At 34.9% G+C, this 24458-nt stretch overlaps 1 protein-coding gene across 2 annotated transcripts in view; it reads right to left on the bottom strand.

Annotated features, from left to right (window-relative positions):
- Window positions 1-15248, bottom strand: part of LOC111426945 (uncharacterized) — a 58278-nt gene extending 43030 nt beyond the window's left edge. For both annotated transcript variants that reach the window (XM_023061853.2, XM_023061854.2), the window contains exon 1: window positions 14978-15248. In XM_023061853.2, coding sequence (XP_022917621.1) covers window positions 14978-15026 — 49 coding nt within the window. In that variant the 5' untranslated portion in view covers window positions 15027-15248. The remainder of the gene's footprint in view (window positions 1-14977) is intronic.
- Between the last annotated feature and the right edge of the window lie 9210 nt (window positions 15249-24458).

Genomic DNA, 24458 nt, shown 5'->3' with positions numbered 1-24458 from the left:
TTCTTCCATTCAGTATTACCGTCTTGTATCTAGACAATTCCATCTTGGTTTCTTGAGCAACATAGAGTTCTTTGGTTTCGTCACGATTGGAATTCTTTCTTTGTGGTTTTTCCCTTTCGCATTCTTTCGCTATGTGACCAAAGTTGTCACATTTAAAACATTTTAAACCTTTGTCCTTATCTCGACAATTTTTTGCCTGGTGTCCTCCTTTTCCACAGTTAAAACATCTCATGTTTCTTTCATCTCGTTCCTTTATGGTATCTTGTTTTCTTTGAGTCTGTTTTGTGTTGTTTTGTCGCATAAAATCTTCCTTCTTTGTGTCTCTATGTTCTCTGCCCTGCTTTTCCTTCAATCTCTCGTACATTTTCAATTTTTCTTTAAATTCTTTTAATGTTGTTGGTCCATAAAGTATTGTCTTGTTTATTTCGTCGTCAACAATTCCCTCCGTCACATACTCGATCAACACTTCTTCTTCAATGTCTCCCTCTGCAGCTATTTCTCTCATCTTCATTAAGTACTGCCACAATGTTTCGTCTTTTTTCTTCTTTCTTGTAGTTAACCTCTTGTGAATAACTGCGCTATTTGTTGTTCTACCAAATTCCTTTATTAACTTTGTTTTAAGGGCTGTCCATGACGTTATTCCCTTTTCAGCTCTAATAAACAGCAATGCTTCTCCTTTCATTAACCGTTTACCATAAATCAGCTTTTCCACCTCATTCCATCCCATCATTAGCGATGTTTCTTCGAATTCGACGATCCACTTATTTATTGAATGTGATTCAGCTCCATCAAAGGTGCATAGAGTTTCTTCAATGTCTTTAAATGTCAGCATGAATTTAGGATGAAAAGTCTTGGAATTGTTTTCGAAATTTTTTGTGAAACTTTGTTCTCCGTCGCTCATGTTATTACTTTTACTTATATCAGCCATTTCTAATTCACTTTCGTCATCAGATTTTCCTTTTTTTCTTTCAATATGCGTGGTGTCAACATCTTTTCCAGAACCATCGTCGTGTATATCGTCATCTAAATTTTTTAGCTCTAGATCAGATAATTTTCCACACAACATTTCAACTAATTCTTTTTTGTCATTCGCGTCGTTATCCACACATAGGATTTGACAAATTGAATTTAATTCTCCTAGCGTCAAATTATTCATGGCAAAATTTATCTTAGCTTGCAATCGTTCGTCGTTATCGTCTTTGAAATCAAAGCCTTCAAACCTTCGCAAATTACGTCTATTATTTCGACCATCATCATTTTCAAAAACAAATTTATGAAAGGCTTTAATGACTTTAAGACTCGCTTTTGTGATGTTTTGTTCGATTTTAAGAATGCGTCCCAACTCCATTTTTTCAAAAGGATCAAAAGGTTATTTTCTTACTCGTATTTTTCTAGGAATCCTTATCTTTGGTGGCGCCAAATGCACATTTGGTCGTCACCGGTTTCGTCGTTGATTCCCACGCCGTCGTTCTTCCGTCCTCGTTCCAACACCTTTCTTTTCACTCTTTCTTCGTCCTTGCTTATCCCAGGCGAGCGCCCAAAATGTAGGCTCTTTCTTTATGTTGTCTAGGGATTTTCTTTTAATGTAACACGTTTTAGAATAAAACCGTATATTAAATTAAACTGTTTGATAATAACAAAATGAACAATGAATTCGTCTTTGCACGTCTTGACAAGTGTTTCATGCGGTGTCTTCGGCGGAACTCTCTCGACTCGTCTTGATGTTCTTTAAAAAATAAAATGTGTGTGTGCGCGAATGGTGGGGAGACCGAAAAGTGACGCCCTCTCTTGGGTAAACTCCTACATACATATATATAAATATGTATTTCAAACTCATTATTCTGATAAAAAATTAATCTAAATTGTAAATGTAATTTACATTCATGATTTTAGTTGGTTTCCTAAAAACACAACGTCTGTTACATCTCCCACCCATAAGATATCGTTACTCCAGACGTGCTTTTCTTGCCATATCTACAAATCCTATAATCTCATTATGGAATAAGTGTGGATACACACAGTCTTTATTTTCAGAGCTCGGCTGTTTAAGCGGTTGCTGAAGTGGCAAACGAAAGCGTTATGGCGAGGGGTTGTTTTGTCTCATTACGTTGTTTACATATCACTTCTATAAAGCTTTTATTCCTGCGATTGCAAAAAAAAATTTTGTAACAGAAAAATAATTCTGTTTAATTAAAATGAACTACGTTTGCATGTTTACGATTCTTCGCTCACATCAATCTCCCAATGCGGACACGAAAAGCACGAAGAAATCCTTAGGGCATCGTTAAGCAGACAATGCATACGTATCCTGATAAACTCGCGCGAACTTAGTTGGTACGTTAGTTTATCCGATGCAGTGCGGCGCCGGGTGAGACGATAGGTGGCAGCGGTGTAGTTTTAAGATTGATGCGATGTTATCTTCGGCAATAAGACCGAGTCCAAGTTCCTCGGGGCCTAACTCTCGAGCTTCTCGTAAACTATCCTCTATCCGGAGTGATGCAAATTGCAATATTGCCTTGGTGTCCACGTCCTCTCCACGCTAGAAGCTGCGCGATTCCCCAATTCGGTAGAGACGTTACACTAATATTTGCTGCCTCAACGGGGGTCCATACATACTCACGGGCGCAAGTGTACGAACGCGGGAATGTTGAATGCAATTAGCGTTGAAAGTTAAATACCTTTAAACTAAGTAAACTTTGCCGTTAGAATACGTACGAGTTTATTATGCACAGTTTATTAACGGTACAGAGACGCGCTCGCAGCTTTGAATAGGGGCGAAATTGCGATATCCACGAGAAACTTGCCGTTTCGGTCTTCCCTTTTGGCAACAGTATCAAAAAATAAACCGAACAATGCGATTATTTACAATGGAGATGTGCTACGGTTACGCCGATAATGATGTTTACGACGAAACGCTAAGCCAAATTATAATTCCACGTTATATCTATACGTACTCTCTCCTTTATTCCAGTTCAAACTCGCAAATTGGTACAGTCTGATATAATATTATCTTTATAAGAAATAAGTTAATAATAATAATTAGCTAATGTTCATAGGGGTAAAATTAAATGGTCTAATAACGTGTAAACGAGTTATGGTAAGTATAAAACTTCGTCATTATGTATTCCTCAGAATGCCCGGTTACTTTGCAATTTGCATTTACGTAGCTATTTTTGCAACACCAATATTAGCCGCTTAAAGCCGGCTTTAACATAAATATGCGTACCTATATCGTTTGCCGAGACTACTTATGTTAAAAATGCAACATAAACATGAATTTTAGCCTACATTGTTAATTGAATCGATAGAATGTATGAAGTCAATTTTAATATGTAAAATAAATGTATAATAAAGAAGTTTTAAAGTTTAACGGCTACCATAAATAGAATGCACAAATCTCTAGTCAGACAGTGTATACGACGTTTTTATGGGTTTAAACAAGAATCGAATAGCCCCATACTTTACGGGCAATTAGATCTGTTAATTTAATTACAGGAGTTTGTAATCTACAATTACAATTGTAGGGTAATAAATCCTGTTTAATAGAAACTAACGAACGTAAACGCTTGAAATAAATTTATAGTCCTTCGCAACGTGCCCGAATGGAGTAATTAGTTAAAACAGTAATTAAATTTGCAAGTAGAAGTAGGCGACCGGCTAGTTTCTCAAACTTCCCTCAGTTTGAATTTTTTAATTTTAACTAATCTACAAACTCAATCCGAGTCGCACTTAGGCGGTTCGATTCGCGTTCTTATTTTTCCATTTTGCTCGATCGGGAAAGTCAATCTTGTTCGGAAAATTATAAGACACTCGTGCCCAAGAGCGCAAAGAGCAAAAAGATATTTAAATATCCGGCGCCGTGAGGGCCAGAGCTGGGCCAAATGATTAAAATTCATCCGCGAAAGAATTTCCATTCCGTCTTCGCAAAGCGAATTCATTTTCTGCTCAGGGGGTACGCGTCAGTTCTGAATGCCTTACGAATGTAGATATTATAATGGGACACGAATAGAAAACGGTGAAATTTTCAAGAGTGCCGTGTTCCTCCGGCGAGAAACTGGGTGAGGAAAATAATTAAGTCTTTTTCTTGAACGACCAGAGAAAAAAGGGGAAAGCAGCACGGATGTAAATTGGTCAAATCACTGGGGACGAGATGGTAGCTTTTGTTAAATATCAACTGAAATTCTGTAATTGGTTTTATTTAGTAATGGTGGAGGCACCGGTGAATAAATAATATCTCCATGGTTAATCTTAATTTATAAATTCTTTATTAAACTACATTTGAATTGTAGTAATACGCAACAGAACATCTCTCGACCTACTTCCCTCCGTTAATAAATAAGATGTAATCCTCACCTTTCGAGGATCCGTTCTAAACCTCATAATACCCCTAAATATATAACCAGCACCTGGCGCCAACCCCACCGGTGCGCGGGGAGTTCTTTGGATCCGTTATTGATGCTTTTTCATAGAATCGTAAATATAAAACGAGACTTTACAGATTTCATTCGAGCACAAGATTACTTTATATAAAACTGGCCGTAAATTGTAAGATCGCGGTTTGATTTAATCGTCTCCAGGTCATAAATACGGCCATATGGGCGACGTTAAATTCTTATATAGAACCCTAAAATGCCGTTAAACGTGGCATGTCTTCATAATTCGCAATAAGGTACGTCGTATTTTGATGAAACGTTTATTATGTCAGTTCTTTTAAGCCCATTATGTGTGCTGATAGACAGTATAAAAATGGACGGCAGTATCTTGCCTTTATGATACCTAACGTTGTCACGCAAAGGGTATCGACTGCTTTACAAGTCCTTCAATAATAGACTAGGAAATGGGGAACATTTTCTAGATAGATTAGAAATAAAATTATAGTGCATTAAACCAATGAATATTAATTAGAACTAAAACAATACATATTTTATAAAAAAATATTACAATAAATGTATATAATTACAATTATTATGGAAAGCAAAATCATTTTGATTCACGTTTTATTAATTTCATTAATGACTGGTTTTGAGGCCAATAACTGCAAGTTTTTTGAAAAAAATCTGAAATTATAAATCAAAGAGGTGCGGAAAAGTTCAAATAGCGTGAACAAATCTTTCGATTTACTTTGGAACTCTCTCAGAATTTCCTTTTGTGTACAGTAATCCGCAAGTTAACGAGCGGAAAATATCAAGTAACGCTTCGCAGGGTGCTTAAGAACATGAGATGTATATGATACGGCGACAAGATTTATTTTAACGATGTCGCTCGGTTTTCTTTTTCGTTACTAAACACAATGAAAAAATATGATTCGAGCCATTGTTTATCACGTTTATTTCTTTTTCTCCGTATTTCGATCTGAGTCTATAGTTAGGTGAGAATCAATGGAAGAATTCGGCGACAAAAAATTTGAATGAAACGGAATGAAATACGTGCGTTTCATTTCCCGAAAATAATTCAGTCGTCCTATGCAGCTTGTGCTAAACGTAATTGGATTTTGCTTTCAGGAGCAGTCCGTATAGCTGTGGAGTCGTTGGAAATAGAAATTCAGGTTTGTACCGGATAAAAAGTGACGTTTTGTTCCTATTGTGTTAGCTTATTATTAGCTTTCGGTGTACCACGGTAAAACTAAATTCGTTGTTGCCCTTTCAAATGCAAATTTGAATTCGGTCCTTTTAACATACCTACGGTCAATTAAAATATACTATTTTCACAAATTGCTATTATTATTGCCTGCTTCTTGGAACGAATTTTAAGAAATAATAAAATTTGTAATTGAAATTTTCGAATCGAGTTCTTTTTTATTTAACATTTTAATATTGAACAATGAAATCAAATGATTTTTGTATGATATACCGATTGCAATAGACATTAAAACGACGAGTGGTACTAGATCATTTCCAATAATGCGAAAATCTGGATCTGGCGGCGAGAGTACGTGCCGAGAAAATCCTCAATAAATTCGTGGAGTAGTCGTATATTTCACCAGATGGTCTTAATATTTTACAGACATTAAAATCGTAAGGCACAAATTCAACGTAAAAATCGCTACGAGGGCGTCCGAACGGTCGGTATATTTTAAGAGTAACTGCTATATCAAAAATTCATTCTAGCAGGAGAAACGCAATGAACTTCCGGCCCAAACGACCGACAGATAGGGGCCCAGTCGGCGTCGTGCCATATCCTGCGGCCGCTGACCGAATCTCCAAACACTGACCCACTTTTAACCCCGGTCATAGTATCTCCAATCTCTTAAGCGTAATAAGTATGCCGGCGTGTTTTGCCTTATAATTTCCGAGCGAGCGCGATATATATCTGCCGGGATTATGGGCCGGCAATTTTACCCGAGCGCCCCCACGAACTACCCGTTATGAGGACGATATATGCGCTATCTGTTATCGAAGTGCATGCACTTTACTGGAAATGCTCCTCTTATTACATTGGAATTGAAAAGTTTATTATATCCCCATGGTACACACATGGATTACCCCAATTTACGAATTAACTTCGAGGTCAATTTAGATTACAAAATACAGCAGAATAAGTATGTGTTAACAGTTGCCTCAAAATTTGTTCAAAACATTCAAACCAAACATAAAACCTACAGCTTAAAAGATTAAACTTAACCTAAAATCCTTTAAATAATAAACCCAACTCCTAGAGCCATAAAACAGAGAGTTATATGCAGACGTGTTGAATTTTATGGTTGCGAAAACTCATCCCCTAGCAGTAATTCCAAGTTTCTGTAACTGTGCGTCTTAGCAAAAGATTTGGTTCAAACTGTTTCAACTTTGCAATGTAGGTTACTTCAAATCCGTTTTTACTCTGACATTGTAATGAAATTAGACGTCAATATATTCAAAACATCTTTTCTTTTTGCATTATCAGTGATAATGTCTGCAATCAAATTGTTGTTCTTTGTGAGACTAGCATGACTGATATTAGAAAAATATCATATAATATAAAAATAAATTATATGCATCAACTTAAACTAGTTATTTTTGATACAAGATTTGCATTCGAGAACTAAAGCTTTTTTTTCGGACGATAGCGAACAACGAATTTGGACAACCTGTACTCTGCTAATAGCAGTGTAATACAAGTTTCTGATTTTTTACTGAAATTTCCGTGTTAATATTGGAATTTTATTTACTGCAGAAACTTCTCTGCCAGATTACTTGTTTTTCTGCAGAAATTTCTGTCATTATTTCTTTGTTTCTGGCAAAAATTGTAGTATTTCTGAAAATTTCTGAAAATCACCCTTAATTTTTAAAATACGTATATTTTTTAAATTAATTAAAATTGTTTGGATTGTTAAATTAGGAGCACATAAAAAGTAGGACAGCACACGATAAAAATCTGTATTCAATAGATTGCGCACAAAGAGTATCTCGCTTACTACGCGTCACAGATTTGATTTCAAATGGTTTTTTGAAAACGCAAAATTTTTCTGTTAGTGTCCCAAATCGAATCCGATATATTCTATTGTTTGTCTGAATCCGCAAGCTATAACCATATTAGCCAAATTTTTCATTTTTCTTCAAACTTTACCGTAATTTGTAACAATTATTTAACCTTCGCCGTCTCAAAATAATAAACTTCCTTGAAACCCCAAAACTGTCTTGAAAACTTTTCAACCTTGATCTTTCTCTCTTACATCCTCTACTTTTCCCAAATATTCCTCGAATTTGCAACAGCAAAATGTTTTTGCATCACAAATGGTCGAAATTTTTATTCCGTATTTGCTGGATGTCCTAGATTTGCCTTCTAAAGCTCCATAATTTTGAGAAAAAAAATTACACATTTCATGAAACGACGCTAATTTATCATTTTTCTATTTTTCATGCCTAGTACTAAGATCGAATGTGTCTCATTAATTGTTTCTGCTCATTATTGCTTGATAAGTAGGCAACAGCTCTCTTTATATCCCATTTTTTCTTGTTCAATACCAATGAAAAACTGCTTACTAGAACACGAGACAACACAACATTGTAGTACACAGCTTTGATTTACACTAATGCGTGTGGCGTATCAGACAAGTTCAGATCAGAAAAATTTAAAAAAGTACTGATAGTATTGTGTGTTTAAATTAATGGTGAGGATACAAAGATTATTTATGGCCTTATAAGAACAATCGATATTTTCCAACATACCGGTCCTAAATTTAGGAGTTTGGCAACTCCTGCTTCGTTCATCTTGTCGAACAGATTCCTCTGAGATTGTGGACTTATTAAAATGTTTACGTGCTTTAAATTTGTGGCAGTGTCATATAACACATATTTAACTTTTTTGTTGTTGTTTAATGTATTGAGAAATACTGTAATGCGTAGATGAGAACAACAACTTTGCTCGGTTTAGTTTAGAAAGATTCAACGTAAAAATTATTTAAATTTTTTTCTTCCAGTGTATCTTTAAGTAATGATTTAAAATACGTTGTAGAAGTCATTAATATTGTTATATAATTCCGACCTACTGCCGTGATTGCTAATAATGGTCTTAATCGTCGTCTATAATCGAGCTCACTCTCGTTTTAATTCATAATTTAACTTGAAGAATCTACCATTTTCACAACTAAAAGATCCTGAATGTAATAAAATAATATGAATGATATTGCAATAGATCTAGCTATACTAGTTACTGGTTAAAGTAAACTACTTAGGTTAAGTAAACTTAGTTAAAGAATATTTTATTTGATTTAGCCGTTTGTTACATGGCTTGATAAAGTCTCTTTTTCCTTATAAAAAAATTATGAAACGTTAATACACAAAATTGATTGTGTTGAAATCTGTTAAACCCCGTATTGTAGGAAATCCGAGTAAAGGAATGGTAATGAGCTAAATTAAAGCTGTCAAATAAAATTGGATTTATTTCAAAAATTAAAAATTCCTGTAATTTGTAAATTTATTAAATACGCCGCATGTAATAATTATTACATACACACGATCGCATTTTGATTTATTTTATCATATAGTTTAAAATTACCAAATTTGATTAACCAGTTAAATTCATAAAATGAAATTTAAACATACTTTATTAAAGCCCAAACATAAATACACGTGTATAATCGTATAAAGTAAATGCGATCGAATCAATCCATAAAATGAATTAATAATCTAAATGAAACTAAATAATAATCTATAGCCTGTTTACGTGCGAGACTAACACAGTGACAAACCAAGGATAATGGACAAAAGGACATTACAAAGGCCTGCCGAGTTCTATATTCCCGTGAACGTCATTTTGTGGTGGTTAATCAAACATGTTACAAACCATAGCCAGGTTAACCGCACACTGAGCAAATGTAAGGTCATCTCCCTAATGTGTCATCATGTTCCCGCTTACAGTTAGTGTCGATCTCTAACAACGAGAACAGTACGATTGCTACTTGTTAAGTAATAGTGGTTTGTACACGTGTTTATATTTAACCTATACAGGTTACAGAGGGATTTGCTTCACTTTGAACCTGTTACAAAGAGAAACAAACCAGCTACCAATACGGCTTAGTTTAATTATACAATCAACATTATTGTTTTAATATATATCACTACTACATAACACGTATAGTATTGTATTAATAATGTATAAGAGGCGTTTAAACTTCGTTTAGTTTATCGTGTCAAACAGTAATTCGATAAAATTGAAAAATTAACTTAATAGGATCTTTATAGTATGCATTTACTGCAGAAAATAATATTAAATGATAGACTGTTTCACGATTTATAGCCTGATAACAATAAATTTATACTCTAATTCTATTTAAATATTAATTGAAACAAAACTTTAAATAAAAGTAGATCAATTGAATATCGGTTGGAACTTTATTAGCAATCAGATTGATCGAGTGAAGCCGCCGGCCTTAATCTACACTTTAGTTGGGTATTTGCCGGACCTCTTTGTGCACAAACGTTCACGTTCACCAAAGACACACAATAAACCGTAATTAAAGATTAGTTCGTTAAAAAAATCCAAAATTGGATTACCTACTGCACGGGTTACCGTAAAATTTTATCTACGCCTCTTCCTCTTTTCGGTGGCGGAGTGAAAATTTATCGGGACCACGCAATACGCAATTATGAAGGGAATATAACATTAATGGGAGCCGCTGGGCCGCAAGCTTGACACCGTTGATAACCTCGCTTCTGCTCGCCGAAGTACAGTTTTTATAATTCACTTAAAATGTAAACTCAGATGGGGTTTTAAAGCGTCTGAACCGTGCCGCTGGCATCCATACACATAAAACACGTTGAAAAAAGGACGAGATTCTAGATAGAAAAACGGGGCGAGCTTCGATAAAAGCCTTTTAAAATACCGTCGTATGTTTTTGCTTAAAAAGCTCGAAAATTAAAAACCAATCTAAGTTTATTACGACGATGATGAAAAGGTAATAGGATAGTCTAAGAGCATTATGGTTATTTTATCCAGAATGAAAAAGTGGAAAAGTGACTTACCGGAATAGTGTTAATGCTTTGGCTTTTGTACAGTTTTTACTTCTTTATGACCTTTTTCCATTTAATCGAATGGTCTGGCACTGTTTTACGAATTATCATTATAAAACGAGAAAATTGATTCTTTAAGGGGTCGGTATTATTAATTATAAAAAGGACAATTTAAGTTCTAGTACTATATCTTCAATGATGGATTGTAATATCAAGAATACCCTTCATTTCAATTCTTAATTAATAGTAATGTTTAACGCATCAAGCAAAATCTCCAACACAAAAGGCTTCAATGATATCATACGACAGGCCCAAGGGGACATCATTCTTTCTTCATCTGAAGACGAAATATTTAAATTCAATAAAAATACGGAGACTCTAAAAAAAATTGCTATACTGCAGGCACTTATTGTTCAAACCTAAATTTTGCAACGAAGGCTAACGAGCAAAATTTCCAAAACCTGTTTGCTTTAATAAGCTGTTTTTTCCTTCTAATTTTCACAGTGACAATGGTTGCAGCCAAGTAAACAAAAAACTGCAGGATAGAACTATTACTTCGATGACCTGATCAAAGATTCTTATTGTCTAAAATATGCATGCGAATACCCTTAAAAAATCTATCAGAATAAGACTATCAAAGTTAACAGAATTGTATAGGAAATTATGTTGTGAGTCTTCTGAAATTATAATCTTGCTAGAAAAAATATACATATATGCAAAACCAAAAAGAAGATTACCTCAAGACAAGACATACCAAAAATAATACTAGAAGAGATAAGAAGTTTATCCTTGGGTAATATTAAAACATTTAAAAATCTCTTAGGCTTATCAGTCAAATTATATTTGTTAAAATGAAGGTTGGGTAGACAAAAAATAAATGTAAGTGCATAATTAAAATTAAGCTCTTTATGAATCAGTTGTAATGCTTCCAGTTAAATTAAAATAGTTTAATTAAATTTAGGGGGAACTATAAACTTTGTGTGGCCCTTAAATTATTTTAGAAATCCATGTAGAAAGTGCCCTGATAAAGTTAATAAAAATAGTGTAATGAAATTATGTTGCGGTTGGCAACGTGTTCTGAAAGCTTCGTAGGGCGTACATGCTCAGCATAGTTTTACCGCAATTACCTACGTCACTGACTTATTTTCTAACCTATCTTACATAAATCTGTTTTATTTTAGAGTATTATACGTATCGACGATAACCCTCAACTCAAGTAAGCCTCAATAATTCAAGAAATTTTTTTGAATATCACCAGCCATGAAGAGTGAGCGAAACCAATACTTCTAAGGGGTATAAAGTTCTAAGGAGTACTTCATTTAATATATGGTGCAAGTACAAGACTCTTGGAATCTTAAATGCCGAGGGATTAGAAATGCTTATTGCATTTATAACCGCAATCGTGGTCACGTTAATACCCCTTCCTCCGTCGGCATTACTACGTCGCTGACCTACTTCTTTAATTCCATTACTTGTTTGGGTTATTGCATTCCAATTTCGTCGATGTCATACAGCGTTTCGAGGAAGAAGTTTTTAAACCAAATCGTTTTGTTTGTTGAAAAATTTAAACGCATTTGGTGGATTTCTAAATTCGTAGTAATATCAAGTAGAAAATATTGAACCATCTCAACGTTTAACTTTTTTGAAACAGTTACGGAAGGAAATTCGAGTTATGCGCGGTACATATGTAGTAAGCATAGAATTTCTAATATTGGTGCCCAAGTGTTTCTCTCGACGCTGAAGTTTCCTCATTAACGTCCTAGCATTATTAATGCATATTCTGTACATCATAACACATCTACGCTGTATACTGTGAGGTATAATAAAATGAGTCAAAGTTATATCGTTCGTGTAAATACTTTTACTATGAATACTTATTTCGAAATTTATCTAACATTTGTTTTCTAATATTTTCCATGGATAAAGTGATACAACATACAATTCCTATACAATACGAAGTCTTAACTTGCTTCGTTTAATAATTGTACCTTGAATTTCTGTACTACACTGTACCATGCTCTATTTTATGTTTGTTTGTATTACTTACTACGCCAGAGTTGTAAGTGGCCTGGTCAGACGATATCATTCTAGAATATAAACCTAGAACTGAGCTTCGAATATAATGCAATGCCTAAGTAGGCCACAAGAGACTATTGATAATATGGATGATATTGGCTGATTATGTTCATCAACCCAAAACTTTTCATCATATATTATAGAGCCTCTGCCGGAAGCAACCTCGACGAAACTAATGGTTTCGGTTGATTAAGCCGAGGTCGCTTGCGGCCGAGGCATAGCAAGTAATACTACTTATATTACATAAACCCAGAACTGAGCATTGTATTGTAGTACCTCGGATGCAAGTGACCTCGGCTACCAACCTGTTTGATCATCATTGATAAATCAATAGAACTTGTAAAGGTTATATACCTAATCTAACACCTCAGCCTCAAGCGATCTATGTTTCAAACTTGTTTGATATTTATTAATAAACTAGAAAAAGAAGTAGATATTGCATGGCTCATCTAAAGTGACCTCGGTAACTTGAGGCCGCTTGCGGGCGAGGCACTGAGTTTGATAGTTTAACACGAAATCATCAACTTTAGAGGATTCTAGCTTTAAAATCTAGCGATAAACTAACGATTTTTTATGCAAGTGTAACCTAAGCTTGGCCACAAGATCAGAGTTGCTTTAAATTGAACGGTTTCGCATTTCAAGTTTAGAACTGTTATGAAAACTGAAAGAGTTGCCCAAAACTCTGCATGGTTCGTATCCCTAAATCCAAATTTTGACCTTAACCTGTCTATTCTATTTTTAACGTCCTTTCAAACTCAATCAATATAACTTAATTTAGTTCTACTCCATATATCTATTATGCTAGTTACCTTTACAAGAAAAAAATATTTAACATGTTACTTTTGTCGTCTTTTAATCTAAACATTGAAAATAGTTCTTGTCGGTTTAGTTAGATATTAAGGATAATGCGGTTCTAAATTAAGCGCCCTGTTCATACATATTTCTCTAAAATGAGAAATTGAATAATAAATTTGATGCAGACAAGCATCTAACGCGTTGTAATTGGTGTTGCCAACGGTACTACAATTAGAATACTATGTATTGCTCGACGTATTCCAGTTAGAGTTACAAACTATTCATGTTATGTTCACGCATCTTTAAATAATTTATATGTCGCATATACTCTGTTTAGCAAAATGATGTAACATTTTGTTAAAATGTTTTAAATGGTTTACTGAAACCCAATTTTATATAAATACCATCTCATTTCCGTCGCTGTTCGCACTACATAAATTACTTATAAAAGTTAATTCTTATTTCGAGTCAGTTTAAAGCGTTTCCTGAAAGTTTTGATTGAAAAGATTTTCTCCGCTTAAATTTTCTTCTTCTATTTCTGTTCGCGCCCGTACTTGATACTTTCCGGTCCGTTGTTTTGCGCGGTACTTTGTTTGCAGCGATCTACCACGAAATTAGAGATGCGGTTAATAGAGTTGTAAGAGGGTCGTAAAGACGACCGGCGACTCCACGATGAATACGATGAATACGATTAAAAAGTTTTTGTGACTTCGTAGTTATTAAGGATGGTCTATGTATAGACCTAGACGGAAAAATAAATGTTAATGAAGGTCTTGGTCAGGAATAGATGGGTAAAAAAGAGCCATTAGCTATTTTTGTGTCAGGGATAATGTTCGGGAATGTCTCATTCGTCCTCGAGTAGTCGTCGTTTATCGAAATAGAATAATCTACTTTTATTGTATAATTCAACAATTAATATGGAAATTCATATAGGTGAACTATTTAATTATCAATACCTAGTAACGGAACAAAAGAATAGATAAAAGTTTCAATGTAAGTTTATTTCAATGGAAATATATATGATTTGGTGTTGCATTTAAAATATTAAAAACTAACTACAATACTTTATATTATGTCCCAACGTTATTGACAAAATAAATGATTATTCATATAGAATAGTTCGTCTTTTTGTATTGATAAATGTAAATTAGTATATTATATGCAAAAGGCGGAAAAGCTCGGCTTTAGAATCCACCTTTGAGAATTTGGCATTTCGTATACGGCAATATTCAATTCTCGGCAAATATTCATGGGAAAACTCAGCGGCGCGACTGTTGACATTTCGCAGCCGGTGTGTGATTTACAATCGAAAACTGTTATACCCAGTAATAAGACACAACAAAAAATAGTATACTTTTTCCGCAGTCATATTTCCTTATTTCTAACTTTACATAAAAGAATACTTTGTAATATATTTTAAAATAGATTAATAAAGACTAGCATTTCAAGTATCAACAAGGTTCATAGTTCAAAGTTTTTTGTGCTGTTGAAGTTATGTAGATTGATATAACAATAATCTCCTTTATATTACTCAACGTTTAAGCTGTTACTTGATACATCGCCTTTAAAATTACACCAACGACCTTGTTGCTAGATTATAAATTGGTCAAGTCGCACAAAAGTATTAATATATTGTAACATTTAAATCTAATCATCGTATAATATATCAAACTCACCAAAAATTAAAGAAATATAAACTGTGGCGTAGAGCAAATTATTCCTCATTTTCTGTAAAGTTCGATACGCAGTTGGAATTCTGGCAGAAATTGGTGATGAACACGTTCTAATGACACATTTCGCACCAGTCACCAGATACGAGTCCGAAAATTTACAGACTAAAAAAATCCGCCTGACACATCTTTACCAGTTTGAACGTAAGCTGCAAGGCGCGCAACTTGAACTAGTTCTGCTGGATACGGAAGGTCCTGTGCCATCGGCATCGCCGCGTAACTGAAGCGCCCTGATAGCGCCCGTTTGAATTAATACGGTTTGGCGCGCATGTCACGGACCTGGAGACTTTGTACTCGCTACCACAACCCTTTTGAGACCGCTGATTATACTATTTAAACACATCAGTATGTTAATGCATTTTTTTTATTTTTAAGCGGCACGAAACTACTGTTGATCATATCATCGGTATTATTTAAATGAGTGATCGTTTACTAAGAAATCTGATTTTCAGTTTTTTTTTGTACATGAAATATGTTACATTTTGCAATGTTTAACATAGAATCGCAATGCTTATTACTGCAATCGACGAATTGTCAACGAGTTAGCAACCGTTTAAAGGGCTAATCGATTTATTGGGTTGAATTTTGACTGACCAAAGTACCAATTAAATTTCCCCATCAGCTAATATTCAGCGCTTGATTGAACTGAAAATAATCGTGTAGTTTAATCTGACTCTGAATAGAAGTTAGTGGAATAACACAAATAGGTAATTTCCGAGCGCATATTGCACATATAGGTCCTTGTTTACTGTATACGCGTCACTAATAAGATTATAGTAGTTCTATAAACAGTAGAAACTGGTATATAGTCGTAGTCTGGGATACCTTCTTCGATTTTTTAAAACACTAACAAAAAGATAGTTTAAAATGTTGCCATAGCAATAATTTAAAGATTTTATATTTCATTTAATGGATCAAGGACAAATAGATCAATAACGATTGCTGTTTCATAAAGATGAAAAAATGTCTCCTTATTCTATTAACAAAAATCTAATTCCATTATTAGTTATACTTCATCGCGCAGTAAACGATTTTCTGTCGTTGCAGTATTTGCACATTTTTCAAGCATGAGAACACGACGCCCAGAGTTGTAGGTTTGATAGTCCTAATAATTAAGACGCTGGTACTGATATTCTTCATTGTAGGTGTAGCCTTTTAGCTAGAATGATAAGAATTTTCCTTTAACAAGTTAGGTTTAAAGTAAATAGGTTTAAACCATGTTGATAGAATCATTCATCAAAAATAATGTTGCTTTCTATCCCCGAGATGTCCTTGATTGTCCGTCTCACAATGATGGCTGCTATATGTATTGATAGTATTTCGTGCAGGGTGGATGTATTAGTCTTTACTATAAGTATATCCATATTCAAGCAGAGACAGAAGTAACCTTTAAATACCTTAGAAATAATAAGTTACCTGTAAGCGACCAAATCTCGAAATTCTTTCATTACACAAAATATATAAGCAAATATCGATTACAGAAAAAATTCTCGAGAGGTGGAACCTGAGGATCATTTAAGGTATTTCGTTATTAAACAGAGCATATAAAGTATTCCCCAATGTACTATATAAAAGATTACTTCTTTGTGCAGATAAGCTTTTAAGAGAGTACCAATGTGGATCCCGGCCAGATCGATCAATGACGAATCAAATATTTGTTCTACGTCCGAAATTGGAAAAGGCTCTAGAGCACAACATCCGTCGCAAAAAGAATTGGTTACCTGGTAAAAATGACAATAAGAAACGTCAGATGCTGCATAAAACACAAAATAACATCTTAAAGAATGCAGGAGTAAATTACGGACTTCGTCAGAGGGTCGCGGTGGCTTACTTCATGTTCAACATACGCCTGGAAAAGACGGTGAGGGATGCTAACGGAAGTTCGAGAGTTCTGTTAACTAAGTTAACTGAGAATAGGAACATACACAGCACTGACAGGCTCAGCCAATAGTTATGGCCTATAAGTAAATGAATAAAAAGCTAAGGTCATTCATGACAATAGAGAGAATCTTGCAATCAGCACTGAGAATTTCGAAGTGATACGGGGCTTTATACATCTTAGTTTCAGCGAATGTGTTGCTCTCCAGCCGTAAAATGAGCAGAAAACCAAAGTTAATACTTTACAAAGTCATTGTGCTACCCGTGGTTATGTATGGTGCAAAGACTTTAACAATTAGCATTTTTTCGCTAACATCTCAACTATTAGGAAAACTCGAGAAACCAGATGTCATGATTAGAATTGAGGTCATGCGATTACAATGGGTGAGTCATCTGAAACAATCACCAGATGCATATGGATCGAGGAGGATCATGCACGCCAAACCACAAGGAAGGATGCAAGAAAGACTGACATTGAAGAAACACTGAAGGCTGGACATCATCTGCACGAAATAAAGGTGAATTGAGGAGGAATATTTGAGAAGCCAGGACTCTCACACGATTGTAGGGCCAGATGTAGATATTGATGGTAATAATTATGCCAAAATTTGATTTTTATGAAACAATTTTTTAATGATCAACTAGTCTAAAATACCTGCTGTCCTGGAATTGCTGGGAGATGGTCGGGAAAAATAAACCTGAAATGTTACTTGGCCATATCAGTGCATCTAAACTGCCAAAAACACCGAATAGCTCTCGGAACTTCCTGATTATATATATCTTTATATAGCTTAGAAAACAAGACTAGAAGATGACTTACCACTTGATTTATACATGTTGTTTAGATATCATACACGATATAATAATAATATTACAAACGCTAATTGGTTTAGGTTCGTGCCAATATTTAACTTGAAGATTGTAATGAGGCTATAAACTAATATCAATAGGAACCATAACAGCTAACAAGACACCATTTTCTGCTGAAAGCCTGGAAAGAAAAACTTGAAGGAGAACCACTGTATGTATTTGATCATATTAATACATTAGCTTTCTATAAATGATAGAGAAAAAGAATGTTATTGTGGTAACAATCTTGCAACATGATAAAAGCGTGCTGTCAAAACAATAATTTTGAAAAATTAACTGCTGTTAACGAACACACTTAAATGGTGTGATAAAAGATTCGGCATAGAATTTTATTTGTATAAAAATCCAGCTTTTACTGACGAAAGTTTAAACGATAACTTCCTAAAATAGCCAAATGATACAAAAAACTCTAAAGAGAACAGATATCAATCGATTTTCTAGAAATGTTGAATTTGTAAAAATCGTTTAAATATTGTGCTTTCATAGCTCTCTAATATTTCTCTTCCCCCATTTACCCAATTACTAGCTCAGCAGCTCATGTTGGGTTCATCGATTCGCCAGCGGCAGCAGGGTTTAACTGTTTGTCCGCCTGCGGTCTGTCATCGTCCAGTTGGTAACCGTGCCGAACGTTGGTCATTCCCGAATTGGAGAAATCAGGTTAACATTTATTGTTATTGGGTAAACGAACGTTACTGCGACGGAAGGCATTGACGGGTGCGCACGTCGATCGACGGCTATTGTCATTTCAGGTTCGCAAGTTTGAACTTACTCCCAATGCTCCTCTCGTACGTACGAAATGTGTTGTCCTATCCTAATTAGTATCACGCGGTCGTGGTTTATTGTTAAAATACACAAATTTTAATAATCCAAATATATTACTCTTATCTTGTACTTAATTTTCATATTAATTATAATTTATTGATCCGTGCATAATTTTTAAATAATTTCTAGTAAACTAAAGTCTTAACAGCAGTTAAGGCACTATATTAAACTTTATGACGGTTCTAAGCCGTTTTATCAGGCCATTAGGAATAATGCTGACGTTTTATGCTAACCGTTGTCACCGTGACTTTTTATGGATTATGTAAGATACAGTGTCGCATAACCATAACGCAAAATGCCCTTATATCTACGTATTCATCTGGAATGTACGAAGCACGTAATTATAATCTAACACGAAATTAATTAACTTCTATTATACAAAGAAATATAAAAATGTTTGCATAGCACGTAGGAATGCAATTATTCCGAAAGATTGAGTACATTGATAAGAAATCGATTTATAAATTTCAACCATTTATTTGTTTGTTCCAGTTATATCTTAGTTCGTAGAAGATTATCTTGGAAAATGCAATAAGCTCAAACCGCAACAGGATTTCATTTATACGCGAGCAATAAAAAAAGAAAGAATTTGAAAGCTTTCACGAAATCAGGTCCTTCTATTTCTGCAAAGGAAAATCCACTGAATATTCTAGGTTTGAAGGCGATTCAAGCGGAAAACTCGTCCCTCCAATTTTCAAACCGTTATTTCACATCGCGCTTCCCTGACAACAACAGAACCCCCAACTATTCCGCCCCCGTCAACCGGACGACTTTTAACCGGGTCTCGCGGAGCGCGCCCTTTAATAATGCAATCAAAGTTTCTTTCTGCGGCCAGCTTGAGGGAGATAAAGTCGAGACCCTCGGCGACAGCTCCGCCCCGTGTGTGTGTCTGTCTCTGTGTGCGTATCCGGGAACGTTCTCTCCTACAGGAAACTTGGGAGACTTTCATCTCGACCGGGTCGACGGTAATGTGCAGTCGTCATCCTTCTTTCAAAAATAAATTCCGGGAAAGAATTTGCGAAGAAATTTAGAAGGTCTTACCTCAGGACAGTGACCACTGCCCCACATCAAGGGACGAATGAGTAAAGGGAGGGAAACGTACTGGATGAATGGGATGGGATACATACAATATATATAAAAAGTGGATATTATGGTGGAATTGAAGTGGAGGGAGAGATCGTCTCTATATAACCTATAGAGTCCTTTCACATCGGTAACATACATTTATTATTTTTGGAATAAATAACATGCATTTCAGAAATGTAACTAATTTAGATGTTATTTGTTCAAATATCTTAAAGATTCGAATGATCTGTGAGGATAACTAGATACATAAATCTTTTATCGGATTATCTAATTGAATTAGTTGCTCTAATTGAATTTCTGCTTATGGTGCAAGTTCCTCGATCGGGATGGTTTACAGTGCGAGAGAATGCACACTGAATACACCGGAGGGACGGTGTTTAATTAACTTTCGGGCCCCGACATAGCCGTTGTCCATAAAAGGCGTTTACAGTCCGGGGTGTGTAAATGGGCGTTCGAAGTGGCCGGAGGTGGATAAGGGAACTCGCGACAATAAGAATTTTAATCGCCGCGCAATTTATCTGGAGTTTGGAGGACAGGAACCCTTTTATGGGTCAATCGAATTAAACTTGCTAATGGGACGACGTTTCCAAATTATTGCCGCTAAAAATCGCGCTAATGGCGCCCAATAAATGGGCTTTCGATTCGGAATACGGCGGCGGCCGGATTAAGTTTTTAATATAGACTTAATTAATTTCCACCCCATTGTCTCCTATCAAACGCTTCAGATGATTTATACTGCGACTGAGTTTATAATGAGAGAATATTTGAAGTGCTATCTTAATGACACTTCATCCCAGACCTGTTTATTGGTATCCTTAATTTCTTTTATTTATTGCAAATAAACCGATTCTAATTTCAATAATTTTGTTATAATTGATACTAACTTAGATGCTCTAAAACTCAAATATTACAAGATAAAATATTTCTTTTTTAAAAAGTCCTTCCCTACGGTATGATATATGTATGTACATCATTTATATTATTGAGGAGAATTTCTCTCCTGGAAAATATACCTTGAATTTACAACGACTTCCCAGGAACTGTGAACAACAAAAGATTAAATGTAAAACAGTAACAGTCCTATAGCTGAAGATTGTCATGTGCTCTTCACACCGGCTCGGCATTGCGGAATCGTCCGGCGGCGGCGTTTTATCCTGCTCAACACGCGCGGCATTCTCTACAGAATCACGTCTCGCTGATCCTCGCTGACACTTATCTAATATACCATATCACATATAAGCTGAAAGAATCCCAGGGCTCGGATTCAGCTGGTGCTGAAACCAAACCCCGATCCTCGGTTCGTTGTCGTTCTATGAATTTTTAAAGAATAGTATCTTTATGCCTTCGAGATACCACTATAAATTCGAATTTTTATAAAAGTTTATGTGTACGTATTGTATAAGAAATGATCGTTAATAACTTTTAATAAGTTTACCTTCGTAACAACCAGTTATTTTATTATTGAAATAATTCGTTAAAGTTTAAAAATAAAACCCTTAAGTTCAAAAAGTTGTAAAGCAAGGAGTAATGAGAGTGGTGTCAGTCAAACGTTGTATCGCATTAAGGTATAGAAAGTTAAAGCTAGATCACTAAATAATTTGAAACGAAGAAGCCTGACGGGAAGACTGCAAATTCAATAAGAGACGTATCCACCGAAGGAATCTTTTATCGTTTGAGATACCTGTAAGAGCGGCGCAAGAGACGATTGATTTCCGGATGGACCTTAAAAGATTAACGGGCGAACGTAAGAAGTAGGGCCCCAAGGCGCTGTTAGAGGATTTTTCGAGCCGTTACCTTTGAATAATACACAGTTATGTGACAATTACCACGGTGGAAGTCGCCAGTTTCCGGGTTATAAATATTTAGCGTCTTCCCCCGTCAGAGACACTCCGCGTATCTTGCGAACTCTTTTATCCTATGCGAGGCGACGACGCGACGTCCCTTGCTTATTCCTTCTTTTGCCGACGTAGCCGAGAAAATTTTATAAATTTAGTGCCGTCGGTAGTTGTAAATCTATTACTTTGCTATGGGCATGTCATGAATAATAAATAAAAATTCGATTTGTTTATATTTATTAAAATAGAAATAAAAATAGATGTTTCCGAATGTCAGACAAATTTTGACGATTTAACATTCCTTGGAAATAGTATTATGATCTTGTCAAAATCTATTTTGTGGTGCTCGTTTCCTAATCTGATCCATATTCATGTTTTACTCGGCATCTAATTTCTTGTTCATTAATAATGTAAGCTGTATATTTTTTTAAATATTATATACTCTCAAAATGTACTAGCTTTTAAACAAACAATATAGTGAAACTGACTATTGTATGCCTACTACCACAATATCATGTTTTTGTTAAATCGTTAAGCTGCATTTCGAATCAGGTTTCATCATCAACGTTTTCTATATAAATGTGGGATTGTTATAAAAATAACCTCAGCGTCTATTAGATATAGATTAAATCTAGTAAACAAGTCAAACGCCCGTATTTTTCCCAATTTTCTTTCGTAATCGCTTCTATTCGCGTCCAAACACGTAAAGTCACACAGATTGTCCGGTAAAATCTCGCTTTTAATTGAAAAATTCTCGGAAAAATATTCACCCGTTTAATTTTTGCACAGGTATTTCTATTTAAAGCGAACAAAAAGGCAGAAACAGGGAAATTAATCAGCTTGCGTGTTGCGTCAATCACATTTCGCAATTAATGAAATTTTATGATTTCTTGGAAAGTATTAAATTAAACGGTTTTTATAAATAAGAAAATTAACTCAAATAATTGAATTTAAGTAATGCCAGTGGATATAGTTATGGGGATAACAAAAAAATACATTAGGACTTGTTATATCATTTCAAAGATGAATAATCCCCACTTTTACCACCCCCCTGATAAACTATCTATTGCATAATTACCATGGTTACAGCGATTTATCTATCAGATAAATTAATCAAGAGGTGAGCCTTAACTGAATAATATTTCCAAAAACGTAACATTTAGAAAACGTTAATATCACTTCAATGAAAGAATTTGAGATACATTCTGAAATGGGTCTGGAATTTAGACACATATCGAATTTATTTAACATCTAGTTTTACTTGAAAAAATCTTAAAACTTTCTAAGGAACCATACAAAATTTTAAAATTGATCTGAAAGGAAGATGCCGATATTTTAGGTGGTCCACAGTCATTAACTGCTTTAGAAGTTCTTGAAGAGGATTTTCATCTCTTCCATTTAAAATTGCTAAAAAGTTTATTAAAAAGTTAAAAATAAATCAAGTGAAGAGAACTCAAGATAAATCGATAATCTGGAAAATGTTTCTCACTGAGAGAAGAGAGTTGTCCGTTTCTTTCGTAGTATCAACCAAAACAACAATGACAAGACATTTGATTTAACTGGAAAACTTCGATGTATTTGCTACAATCAAATATGATCGCTGCGTATATATTGCAGCTTTGGAAGATACTAAGATACTAAGGATTGCGAAGCATAAAAATTTTAAAATATTTTTAAGGTTCATAAACGGTAGAGGAATGAAGATTCAGAACAATGTTCTGCCAATTAAGACGAATCACATAGAAAAAAAGACAATTGACATCATTGCAGTAATCTTTTGATCGAATTCCTGAAGTAATACCAAAAATTGCTAGACTAGCTTATAAAAATGTAACAAATGTCAATTATATATTAAAACACTGCTTATATGTAGAAATATATTCAAAATATTAATGATAACACAAGTAGTAGTTTACTGATACACAATTACTGACGATGCATTCACATTTCGATCATTCACATTTAATCGATACCGTGAGTTGTCGTTGCGTTTGAACGTTCAACGATGCTTGTAATTCACTGTATTCAAACCATTTCGCTGGCTTTCCACGTTCTTTGTTATTCACGTTTGAATTTCTTTTGTTTGATTTCTCATAAAATCACCACGTTGAATTTTTAATTAATTCGTTATTAAAAATAATTAAAAATTCACTAATTCGTCTACTTGTTGCGTTTCCGCATAAAGGTGATATCAGATTTGATATTGGCATAGTTCATTTGGTCCAAACCGGTTTTGCCAAAGGCGAACATACTTGATCAGTCTGCAGTTTAGACGTTGCAGTTCGGCTTCGTGCTGAATGTGAAGCCATACAAACAATGAAAACATATCTGAGAAAGTTTGGTCTGAAAATAGCTCTCGGTGACTTGAACTTCTTCGTAATTTGCTTCTTAACTACAAGCCATGTCGTGCTGTTCTATCGGAATTGCAAACTTCTCTAATACCTGCTATATCGTAAGTACTCAGCTCTCCAGAAGCAGGATTTTGCTAGCGAATCTTAGTGGCTGCAATCGTTTTTTTAAGGGATAATACAGTATTCCAGTAGATACACATCTCAAAATTATTTTTTTCAATTTGTGGCCCAACATTCGAATTACTAAGAACAATAAAATTTACTTTTTCTTCAAACGTCATTAAATGACAACTTTGTTGTCGTGTTTACTCGCCTTAGAAGTAAGTCATTGTTGCATAACGACGGTTGCTAAGATCAACATAGCAAAAAAGTACTTCAGCGTTATGGCGCTAAAGTAAATTTCACTTTAGCGCCATAACGTTGAAGAACATTTCACTTTAGCGCCGTATTATTTGCAACGTTTGAAGAAAAAATACTATGTTTTATTCGGAAGAGAAGCAGATTCGTTTGTGGCTGGTCCGTCATTGCCGGACTCACTTCGTTCGTCCGGCAAACTGTCGGACACGCCACAATTTTAACGGCTCA

Source organism: Onthophagus taurus, chromosome 2, assembly GCF_036711975.1.
Source record: "Onthophagus taurus isolate NC chromosome 2, IU_Otau_3.0, whole genome shotgun sequence".
Lineage (NCBI taxonomy): Eukaryota > Metazoa > Arthropoda > Insecta > Coleoptera > Scarabaeidae > Onthophagus > Onthophagus taurus.
The sequence above is the reverse complement of the archived record's forward strand: the minus strand, read 5'-3'. Positions and strand labels throughout refer to the sequence as shown.